At 31.9% G+C, this 12,202-nt stretch overlaps 1 protein-coding gene across 5 annotated transcripts in view; it reads right to left on the bottom strand.

The window, feature by feature from the left end:
- The window catches only part of LOC117175837, a 13,188-nt gene extending 3,772 nt beyond the window's left edge, over positions 1-9,416 (bottom strand). The window contains exons 1-17 of one of the 5 annotated variants that reach the window (XR_004467546.1): positions 9,168-9,416; positions 8,735-9,069; positions 8,548-8,670; positions 8,352-8,462; positions 8,117-8,272; positions 7,883-8,002; positions 7,602-7,754; positions 7,380-7,496; positions 7,094-7,249; positions 6,871-6,996; positions 6,579-6,734; positions 6,355-6,480; positions 6,060-6,215; positions 5,755-5,910; positions 5,530-5,655; positions 5,231-5,392; positions 3,559-3,701 (exon numbers count right to left, since the gene is read on the bottom strand). Coding sequence is in view for 4 of the 5 variants with exons in the window: in XM_033365642.1 (XP_033221533.1) it covers positions 3,821-3,833; positions 5,231-5,392; positions 5,530-5,655; positions 5,755-5,910; positions 6,060-6,215; positions 6,355-6,480; positions 6,579-6,734; positions 6,871-6,996; positions 7,094-7,249; positions 7,380-7,496; positions 7,602-7,754; positions 7,883-8,002; positions 8,117-8,272; positions 8,352-8,462; positions 8,548-8,670; positions 8,735-9,069; positions 9,168-9,191 (2,316 nt within the window). In the remaining variant the exon portion in view is untranslated. Of the gene's footprint in view, positions 1-3,558; positions 3,702-3,780; positions 3,834-5,230; positions 5,393-5,529; positions 5,656-5,754; positions 5,911-6,059; positions 6,216-6,354; positions 6,481-6,578; positions 6,735-6,870; positions 6,997-7,093; positions 7,250-7,379; positions 7,497-7,601; positions 7,755-7,882; positions 8,003-8,116; positions 8,273-8,351; positions 8,463-8,547; positions 8,671-8,734; positions 9,070-9,167 lie in introns of those variants that run through there. The other 4 variants (XM_033365642.1, XM_033365616.1, XM_033365624.1 and 1 more) reach the window with 4 other exon arrangements.
- Positions 9,417-12,202: the final 2,786 nt, after the last annotated feature.

The following is a 12,202-nucleotide window of genomic DNA, read 5'->3' as shown; positions in this document are numbered from 1 at the left end:
GCTTAACATTGTATTGTATTGTATCCAGAGTTAAAAACATCACCTCCAACTGTGCCGTCTGCCGCGTAAAGTCATCCGCAGTAATAGGTTTAAGAAACAGTGTTGTACGAAGTATCTTGCGTAAATTTCCCGTTCTTGCTTACCTTCTAGGATAGAAGGAGCAGGATTGGACGACGTACATGTTCCGGTTGCGTCGAGATTGGCTGCTTTAAAGAACGGTAATTGTAGCTTTTGGAGCCTACACCGTCTCTATAATATAATAGCTCGAGCTTGAGCTATTTTCAGCCAAACCACCTTGACGGAAATACCGTAGAAGAGCATCAAGTGGAATACCGCAATGAAAGAGGAATTGGTGCGTCTTTATTACGAATGTGCGAAAATTAAAATCGAAATCAAAGAAGGATACAATGCAAGGAACGAATTTTGCTGCAAAATGACCTCATATAATGAAGTCGCACTAAGAGATATATCGCCAAAGTGAAGGCCATCAGGAATAATCTACACATCTCAGAAGACCGAGTCATAGAGATTAGGAACAGGTTGATTTAGCGTCGAAAAGCGATGTAAATGAACGTCTCTTATAGGAAGCCGTGTCAAGCAATCAAGCAGGGGCAAATAATGTTCTTGCTTAAACTGTTGATGATCCAACACCACCACACCTTTCAGAGGTAGATTGCTTTATAGAACCCGAGGTAGAAGCAGAGGTTTATCAACTAAATAGGTGATTAAAATAGACATACAATAGAAGCAGAGATGTTATGCGCCTTTATTTTTTCGCAGATAAATGTGGACAAAATGTGAGGACAGAACATCATAGACTCTTCTTACTTCAGTACCCACAACCATCCAGAAGAATAATTTACCACTAACAGAACATCTGAACATCAAGGTTTTATCTGCAAACTGCGTTACAGATGCAAAGTCTTGTATTCTGTGCAATGGTGGCAACCGTTAGAACGGTGGGCCTCAGGACTATACCTACAAATGCAATCTTTGCCCCTGGATGGGATCGAGATCAACCATGTCAGCAAAGGAAGGTGAAAATTGGGTCAATTTACTCAATATAAAAAAGGAAATAGAACCAGAAAGCTGATAAACCATGTTCCTAAGATCATCCATCCTCGGTACATCGAGAAATTTACACCAGCAATATTGGATGAGATTACAGACTCCCAACGGCAGAGACTTGATGTTCTTACGGCTAGACTGCGTCGATACAAAAAAAAATAATGCAAGAAGGCAACAAAATCGAACCATTCAGGCAGATGAAAGAAGATTCTATCCTGAGCTGAGTTTAAAGTAAAATAACCATCAAGACGCCGAAGTCCCTAAATTGGAAGACATGACTAACTATTGGTCGGGTGTTTAAAGAAAAAGGAACAGAAGACATTTAGTCGCAGTTTAGTTTCAACTAGAGAAAATGAGAGCTAGCAATAACCCTGAAATAAAGCTAAAATATCACAGCTTTCAATGTTTCAGCGGTTTTGAAAAGAGCAAGTAACTGGTAAGCTCCAGGTCCGGAAACGGTGCCTAACTTCTGGTACATGTACTTAACGAGTGTGCATCCTGTATTGACAAGGTGTTTTTAAAAGATCATGGAACACCCAGATCTGACGCCAGGCTTTATGCTCCAGGGTACTTATAAATGTCTTCTCAGTGGGTAAAAAGACATTGTCCATCTGAGAACGTCCTAAATACATCCTTAGGACGTTCATGTTAGTCCAATTGATTTTATAAAGACGTCTAATGTCCAAAAGACGTCCTTAAGACATGAGACACTGTTGCCATAACGCAAGCTAGTAAAAATCAAAGGAACTTGCCCAATGCACATGGTATATATTGCCTACAAGAAAATTTTTTCTTCCGTACCGCATGACTATTTGCTGGAAGTCTTAAAAGTTTACAAAATCTGCCCACGCAGTCGTACAATGATGCTTTAGGGTACAAGAATCAATTCTTTTTTTATCATAGACAACGAATATATTTCAGGGAAACTCCTTGAGTGCACTGTAGTTCTTTTTAACGCTAAAAACATTTCAGAACTTACTGCAGTAAGTGATCGATGCGATGTCACAAACCAGTTTTCCAGTGATATCCATATGGAGTTCGGATTAAATAAATGCAGAACACTACATTTAACTAGAGGGGAATTAGGGACAGCAGAGCTAGAGAACAAGTTCGAAAATGACATCGAGGCAATGGCTGAAGGTGACTCATATAAATATCTGGTTATTCTTGAATCTATGAGTATTCAGCATCCAAAAGTTAAAAAAAGCTTAACTGCCTTGAAAGGTTAACCAGAATCGCCTGCGTGGAAATGATGCAGCACCGAATGCACTACAGTAATTAGGCGATTAAAAGGATAATTTTAGCACGACATAGAGGGGTTAGGGGCGTTTTTGATGACAAAAAACGGTGTAAGTCACAAGTTATATAGTTGCGAAACTATTTTAACAGCAAGCAAAATGTTACGCTTTACATCATCATCTTTAAAGCGGATCTTGACTACAGGCCCATGAATTTGTCTTCAGAGGAGGCCTTGAATATTAAGGCAGAAACTATAGAGGAATTAGAAATGCAATGGAGACAGAAAGACATCCGCGGCGAGCACTCCACAACGTTAGATCAACATAAGGTAGACAGTGAGGCATACAATATCTGGCGGAGAAAGGGCATCCTGTATGCAGAAACGAAAGGATTTGTTATTGCGATTCAGGACAGTGTTGTCAGAACCAGAAATGATCGCAAACTCGAGTTCGATCAGGACGTGTTTGACCCGCGTCGATTATGTGGAGACTCGACAAATACATCGAGTACATTATTGATGGTTGTCGCGTAATGGCTCAGAAAGAATATACGCACAGAGATACTTATTTGTCGGACATTATACATCAAAAACTTACCCTAAACCTAGGACTCTGCCCACGTTGACATATTTGATTTAAATATAGATATTATTTTTAGTCTTCAAAAGCAAGGAGGCTAAAAGGAGCGATAAATTGGCTAATAATTCGGATTTACGATAAACTTGTGCTTAAACAAGGTTTCGAGTGATGAGAAAAAGTTTCGAAAGGATTTTTAGTTTTTCATGTTCTCCTAAAAAAGCTCGGTGGAATATCTTGTATCATTTCTGTCAACGTGGTATACGGATGGCTTCTTACCAGAATGGATGCCTTTCAATAGATATATTCCAGTGGCCCTTTTGGGAAAAGAAGATTACATCTTATATTGGGTTGTTACTATCGAAACGGATGATTATATTTAAGCCAATCAACTCGATATTGTGATGTGAGAGAAAAAAGGTGTAGGAATCTACATCATCGACATTGCTTTTCCACTTAACCAAAATTTTCAGAAGACTTATACAACCAAAATCCATAAGTATAGCGAGCTAAGGCATGAAGGGAGGGCAATATGAAGAAATGTGAAACCTGTATCTATTCGTCCTATTGTGATTTCGGCTGGAGGCAATGTGCACGCGAGATGCACTGAACATCTTGAGCATTTAGGAATCAGTAGCTTATTGGCAGTAGCTCAGAAGTCGGTTTTATTAAATACCTGTGGCATTGTCAGAAATTTTCTCGGCCATCAGGAAGCAAGCGACTAACAACCTGTGGAGTGGCAGATGGTAGCTCTATAAGAAAGCATCCAGAGGCGACTGTTGTTACATCCAATGCGAAACCAGGTTCATCCGAGAACAACTTGAAAAAAATCAATAGAACAGAGGTTTCCAGTACTTTGAATTAGAGAAATTAATTTGTTCAGTTCAAGAAACTTGCCATGGAATCCACACAGTAAAAGTTAGTTAAACTGCATTTTTTCAAACTACGATCCTGAAAAAATGGTGTATTTCCACAAAAATGTATTTTTTATAAACGCAATTAAAATTTAAAACTATATCATTAATATGTAAACCAAACTATACACGTGATACACTATATTTTGTTAAAAATTAGATTATTTTCGTATATTAGCAATTAAGTATTATCAATTTTTACAGATGTTTAAAAATTGTAAAGTTTCAGCTCAAAATTTTTTGATAATAATTTTCAGAGGTCAAAGAGATTTTTTTAAATAATGGAATATTCAATTGGAATAGTTGACTTTATAGTTAGAAAATTTTTTAAACCAGACAAACCAAAATTTTTAATTTCTAAAAAAATTTAAGTTTTGTTAGTTTTTTCCCCAGAAATTAGAATTTTTGTATAAAAAATCATCATCAAGATCATCTATTTACAACAACTTTAAGTTATGCTTTTTACATCGAAAATTCGCATTTGAAAACAGAAATGATTATAATTAACAAGATTTGGATTCATTCAACAATTTAGGATTGTTTTAGTGTTTTCCATCGTTGATTGGTATTTTTAATTAAAAAATTAGATTTCAAAGGACAGTCACAGTTTTAACAATTTTAGGTTCTGTTAGCCTTTTACACTAGAAATTTGTATTTTAGAAACAAAAATTTTTACTGCTCGAACAAGATTTGCAATTTTTGAATGAGCTCAGGTTATATTAACTTGTTTCGCATGAAGTAAGTTATTTCAAAAAAATTACTAGCTAGCAAAGGTTCATTATGTTTTGACAATTATAGGTTACGTCAGCGTTTTACATAACAAAAAATTGGTATTTTGAAACAAAAATCATCATAATTCGAACAAGATTTAGCATTTTTTTAATTGATGTGTTTTTCGTCGGAAATTGGTATTTTTATTTTAAAATTATATTTCAAGGAAGGTTCAACAATATTTCAACAATTATTTCTGATATATCAGCTTTAAACCGGAACTTGTTTTTTTTTGTGTAAAAAATCATTAGATTTTAAAGAAGATTAAATATTTGCTTGCAAGTGTAGATTAGAATAACTTTTTTCAACAGAAATATCGACATAGATTTCGGATAAAATTATTGCAATTGTTTAAGATTTACAATTTTGAAAAATTTCTTCTGATGTTTTTTTTCGTTTTTTTTTCGTTGAAAATTGGTGTTAAAGAAGTTTCACAACTTTGTAACCATTTTAGGTTATATTAATCAACTTGAGCGGAAACTGGTGATTCTAAATGAAAAAAGTTATAGGTTTCAAAGGATTTTTGTTATGCTATGCGTTTTTCTTCTAAAATTACTACTCTTAAGTAAAAATTAGTATATTGAAAAAATGTTTAATATTTAAGCAATAATAGATGTTGTTAATATTTTTGTCATAAGTTTAAATAATTTTAAATAAACATACTTTGGTCTTCGTTCTGGTTTGCTACTCTCCTTATTTTCTACTTCTTTATCGGGTTTATTTGTACAGCTTTTACATAAAGTTTTATAATTGAATACTGGTGGTAAAGCATTTTCTTTCTTCAGATTCTCTTTAATCAATTCTTTAAACTCAACAGGATGTGAACTATTAATAAAGAAAAAATAAACCCTAAATTAATATTAAAAAATCTTTTATAATCATAATTATGAAAATAATGTTTCAAAAGTAAAAATAACTTAATTGTATTTTTTAGTATGTTTGAATTATTAAAACAAATATACCTAGGTGGTGTTGAAAAAATCCATGACTCTCCAACGCCTACATTCTTTGGTGACGGATTCTCTGTCGCATATTTACTTTCATCCTTTTTCTTCGACTTTTTAAGCCTTAAGCTTTGATCCTTAACCCTAAATAAAAAATATACATAAAAAGGAGAATATTTTATTTGAAAAATATTATTTATTACTATTTTTTAATTTTTGATTTAAATCAATTAATCAGTGAACCTTGCGTTTTCTTCTGAAATCGGTAGCGTCTTTTCTAACTGGTGACATTTTTCTTTATTTTCTGGATACGATGGTTTAAAACTGAAGTTTGATAATAAACCATTTTTCTGATTTAAATTTGCTTTGGTGTATTCTTTTAACTCCACGGGATGTGAACTGTTAATAAAGGTAAAGTATACTTCTAACTTAATGTTTAGACAACACTTTATAATTATAATTGTAAGAAGAATTTTTTATTTAAAATTTATAACTTATTTATAACTATTTTTAAATTTATTTTTATTTGAATACATTAAATTATATACCTCAAGCTTTCTTTGGAAATTGGTAACGATTTTGCAAATTGATGAAATTTTTCTTCACTTTCTTCACATGATGATATGAAACCAGATTTTGATGACACACAACTTTGCTGCTCCAGTTTTTCTTTAATGAATTCTTTACACTCCACAGGATGTGAACTGTTTATCAAATAAAAAATTAATCCTAATTTAGGGTGAAGAAAATATTTTATAATTATAATTATCAAAAGAATATTTCAAAACTAAAAATCACTTTATCCTAGCCTTTTAGGATATTTAAATTATTTAGCAAAAATACCTAGGTGGCGTTGAAAAAATCCACGATTCTCCAACGCCTAAAATTTTTGGTGACGAATTCTCTTTCGCACATTCACTTTTATTTTTTTTCTTCGATTTTTCAAGCTTTAAGCTTCGGTCTCTAGCACTAAATTAAAGAAAAAAATACAAAAAGTAGAATCTTCTGTTTTTAAAATTCTTATCTACTTATTACTATTTTCTATTTAAATTAATTAATTAATATACCTTGACCTTTCATTGGAAGTAGATAGCGATTTTGGAAACTGTTGATATTTTTCTTTACGTTCTGCACACGAAGATTTAAAACTGGGTTTTGATGCTAAACTAATTTGCTCCTTTAGATTTTCTTTAGGGAGTTCTTTAAGCTCCACTGGGTGTGAACTGTTAATAAAATATAAATCAATTATAATTTAATGTGACAAAATATTTTATAATTATAATTATGAACAGAATTCTTCAAATTTAAAAATTACTTTTTCCTAATCGTTCATGATGTTTTAATTATTTAAAAAAATACCTAGGTGGTGTTGAAAAAATCCACGATTCTCCAACGCCAGAAATTTGTAGTGGCGGATTCTCTTTCCTATATTTACTTTTATTCTCTCTCCTCGATTTTTCAAGCTTTAAGCTTCGGTCTCTAGCACTAAATTAAAAAAAAAATACAATGAGCAGGATAATGTATTTAAAAAATGCTTATTTACCTGTTACTATTTTTAATTCAAATGAAATTAATAATATACCTTGAGCTTTCTTTAGAAATCGGTAGCGAATTTGCGAACTGGTGACATTTTTCTCTACTTCCTAAACACGAAGATTTAAAACTGGATTTTGATGATAAACTAATTTGCTGCTTTAGATTTTCTTGAATAAATTCTTTAAACTCCACAGGATGTGAACTGTTAACAACAATCACAATTAATCATAACTTAATGTAAAGAAAATATTTTATAATTATGATTATGAAAAAAAATTAAAAATTTCTTTTTTTAAATTTTTTCAGGATTTTTGAATTTTCTCGAAAAATACCTAGGCGGTGCTGAAAAAATCCATGATTCTCCAACGCTTAAAATTTGTGGTGTATTCTCTTTCGAATATTTACCCTTATTCTCTTTTTTCGATTCTTTAAGCTTTAAGCTGCGATCTCTAACAGTAAAATGAGAAAATATATACAAAAAATAGAATTCAACATTTTTTTAATTTATCATTCAATTTATTACTCTTTTTTGATTTTTAATTTAAATGATATACCTTGACTTTTCTTTACAAAAAAGTCGCGATTTTGCTAATTGGTGACATTTTTCTATTCTTTCTTCACAAGATTTAAAACTGGATTTTGATGATAAAGAATTTTTCTCCCTCAGATTTTCTTTAATTAATTCTTTCGATTCTACAGGATGTGAACTGTCAACAAAATTAAGAAATAATGGTAATTTAATATGATAAAACATCTTAAAATAATTATTGAAAACAATATTACTTTTGGATACAAATTACGATATTTAAATTATTGATTAGAAAGCAAAAAATACCATAATGGTGGAGAATATAACCATGGTCCTCCCGAGTCTGAAATTTGCGAAGATTTATTATCCTTCTCATAAACACCTTTTTTCTTCGATTTTTCAAATTTTGAGGTTCGATCTCTAAAACTAAATTTTTATTAAAATTAGAATAATTCATGAAGCGGAATTTTTTAATTTTTAAATTATTATTCATTTATATTTATTATTATTAGGTTCTTGAATTGTGTAATTTGAATAGACCTTGACTTTTCTTTGGATATTAGTCGCGATTCTGCTAATTGCTCATATTTTTCTTTACTTTCTTTATCCGAAGATTTAAAACCGAGTTTTGATGATAGACAATTTTGCTTGCTCATATTTTCTTTAATTAATTCTTTGTCCTCTACAGGATGTGAACTAATAAAACATTTAAAATACATAATCACAAAAAGGAAATTATTTTTAAACACTGGCACATTTAAAAATAAAAATTTACCAAGTTGGTTGTGAAAGAAGAAAAAAATCTACTAAATCTGAAACTCCTGACGGATCAATGTTTTTCCCTTTTAGTATTTCTTTCTTAAAATGTTTAGAGTTCCCTAAAAATCTGAGGAGAAATTAAAAATCGAAGTAGAGAACACAGAATTAGGTATGCATTTTTCAAAAACTAATTTAAGATTAAAGAGACTTACCCAAAGTCTTTTGAACAATCTCCAATCATATTAGATTGTTGAAATTGCGACGATTTGGTGCACTTACTGTAAGGTGAATCTGGCTCGCTACGAAATACAGTTTTAGCTTTCCAATGATGAGATCTAATAAATATAATTTTCTTTATGCAAATAATGTGTCTAGTTTAAAACTATGAAAATGCAATACCTGTAAGGAGGTTCAGGTTCATTAGGAATTAGCACTGAATGACAGCGTTTAGGATCATTAATTTTCGCTTTAGAATTTTCATTCTTCCAAGTTCCAGGCAAAGTAGTATAATTAATCACTGAATTTTTTTCCATATTTGACCTAATATTCAAAAATGTGTTCATATTTTTTTGTTTCTGAAGATTTTTTGAGTGAAAAGTGGAGACTGGAATGAAATCATTTCTCTGGGCTATTTCGAAGTTAACTGGAGATCTTATATTTCGTTTTATACTCTGAGGAACAGATTTTTTGACAAGATTGCTTGTTTTATGAGTCGAAGAAACCCAGTTGCTTATCTAATACGAAATAACTCGGTTAATTTTTTCATATAAAATAAAAATGTGTGAATGATATTCATGCTAAGGTTAATTCCAAAATGACTAATATTTTTCACCTTATTAACTAGTTCTCCGAACATTTTGATTCAGAAAGTATTTTTGCCTTTTTTTTAACATCTTAGATGTTAAAATTAATTGAAGAGTATATGATTTGACATGATGAATGCATTTCACTTGATGAAATTTTGTGCCAAAACTAAAACTTTTCCCAATTTTGAAGGTTAATAAATCGATAAAAATATCGAAATCATCGTTCAAAATTTTCTGTTGCAAATATCAGCCGTTTTTACATTCAAGAATGAAGAATACAAGATTAAAATTTGGATTCTAATTTATATACAGATTATTATAGATCATAGGAAGTGAACGTGTTAAGATTAATTAAATAATTAAACATGAGTCACAAAAATTGGTGGCTTAGCACCCACAAGGAGTGAAATTAGAAGAAAAAACATTTTGTAACACATTGTTCAAAAATATACAGTTTTGTTATTTCTACATTAAACGATTACTTCAGAATGAATCAAAGAAATAAGCCATTAGTTGATTTCGAAAAAGTAGTCGTATTTCTTGAAGCATGACAATTATTTTCACAAATAAAATGTTACAATTTCCAAATTATTTAAAAGGAAAATTTTGTTGTCATGTAAAATTTTTTTAAATCCTCAATTAACTATTTTCAAAAGGCTTGTTTTTTATTTAATAAAATAGCAGGAAGAAAAATTGATTGAATGAGATCAAATTCGAATTTTTTATATTTTGAAATCATCATATCAGCCTACTACCCGAGTATATAATGGAACATTACAAATATATTTTTTACGTAATTTTATTTCTTAATCCTATTTACATCTTCGGAGAAAGAGGTACATTTTTCCCATCACAAAGTATTAAAAATATATTACAGAAAATTATGGCAGGAATACCGACGCTTCCTCTCATTACTTTCCTATAATTTGGTTTCATAAGGGTATCGTGACTCCAAAAAACAAAGATTTTTGTAATTTTCTTAACAAACTAATAGTATAGAAGTTATTGACAAAATTTGGATTGAATACGATATTGTATTTTATTTTTATATATTTCTTGACTGGAATTAATCATTTGGATGATCACTGATCAAGTCTGTGTGGTGCAATTTTATGCAAATTAGTAATCCATTCATGTGGGTCCCTTTGATTACCGCGTATTACAAGCATACCAGGCGTAAAGAAATTTATGCCAGGCAGTTCTATTAATTTGTTTACAGGATATAATTTATTTTCTTTATCCTTCATTTTCTCAAGAGCGTGAGTAACCAAGTGCACTTTAACGCGAACACGATTTTTATCATATATTCCAATAAAATAACCAGTATCTTGCACTCTTCCAACAGCGTATTCACCTACTGCTATTATAGGAATTCTCCCCATCAACATTCTTTGAAAATTACCAGATCTGGATTTTGTTTGAATACCAATATCGTCAGGAAATTCGTATGGCATTAATCTCGCTAACTGCGGAAGATCGATACGTTCGGCAGGAGGTTGACGAGCAGTTGAACGTGAGGCTGTAAGATGAAACAGAAATTGATAATATCATAATGTCAGGCTTGTCGTTTTTTCCTAACCACAGAAAAAACAATAGAAAAGTATCAGGGAAAATAACAGGTAAAAAAATGAATGGCAAAAAATGATGGGCCTCTATCATTGTACAGTGTCACGAAGGAAAAATTGTATATACACACTGTAAACGTGACGTGACGCTGCACACTGATGGTTGGAAATTGAGGCTTCGATTTTTGCCCTGTCATTTTATAAGATTTCTGTACAAAAATGTCAGAAAGAGATGACACGCCACGTGTCATTACTTTCCTATCATTCTTTCATCAAGGGTATAATCATGGCCTTAGGACAGAACGTTTTTATTATATTTTTAAGAACTTTAAAGTAAAGTTCACTGAAAAATAAATATCACAAACTACAAGATCTGAATGATCAAAAAGAGTCATTAAAGTTTCTGAGCAATAAAGGAGTCTCCTTGAAAGAACCCGTCGCAATGCGTACGGTTGTCTATTCTCGGTTGTCTATAATCAAAATATACTTAACTCCCCATATAAGTACCCTCAGTTTACGTTGTTCCTAGAATTTAAGTTCTTGGCATTTTGGTGATGCGGGAACTTCGGGAATAAGAGAGAGGCGGTGCTCAATTAATCGTGACGAACAACATGAGGGAAGTACTCTCAGCGCGTTAGTTGCGTCAGCTGTTAGCATGCATCCAAATCCAACAGAAATTGTTCGTGCGGCCCTGAGTGTTCACGTTTTCAACATCACACGACTTAGAAAGTCGATGGTGCGAGGGCAGGTTTTGTAAATTTTTAAGACTTCAAGCAAATAGTCTTATGGAAGAAAACGCTTACTTGTTGTCAGTGTAATTCATGTGCAAGTTTCTTTGATGTTTAGGTGTTTGCGTCATGGTAACAGCGTATATCGTGAATATACATTTACTGCCCCGCGAGTTTTTGCATATAGTAAATAGCCAAGACCATATAACGCATCCTTTCAAACTTTCAAACTTTTTTCTGTGATATACCTCAAGCTAAATATCTGATCCGCGCAACACCTTCTTCGCGTGAATCTACATTGAACCTCCCAGATCTTTTCTTCTGTTATTTTCATTATCCTATGATTAAGTATTTTTGAATATATTTTGCCAATGGTAGTCAGTAAGTTGATTCCTCTGTAATTATTGCAGTTGCTTTTATCTCCTTTCTTTTGTATATTGGAACTATAATCGCCTTTTTCAAGTCATCTGGAACTTCTCCCACCCCGATACATAAACTTATCAACTAGCACAGCCTCTGAGCTATATATTCGCTACCGTTTTAAGCATTTCAGCGGAAATACCATCTACACCAGTAGCTTTACCATTCATTAAGTTTTTAAGTATATCTCTGATCTCAGAGACACGAATTCTTTCAACCTAGTTTTCCAACTTATCATCCGCTATGTCGGAGTTGTGCTGCTTCATAGCTTTACATTCCAATAATTCTTTCTGATGTTCCCAAAACCGCCTCACTCGGTCCGTATTCCATAACATTTTTTCATTTCAT

This window comes from Belonocnema kinseyi, chromosome 1 (assembly GCF_010883055.1).
Source record: "Belonocnema kinseyi isolate 2016_QV_RU_SX_M_011 chromosome 1, B_treatae_v1, whole genome shotgun sequence".
Taxonomy (NCBI): Eukaryota; Metazoa; Arthropoda; class Insecta; order Hymenoptera; family Cynipidae; genus Belonocnema; species Belonocnema kinseyi.
The sequence above is the reverse complement of the archived record's forward strand: the minus strand, read 5'-3'. Positions and strand labels throughout refer to the sequence as shown.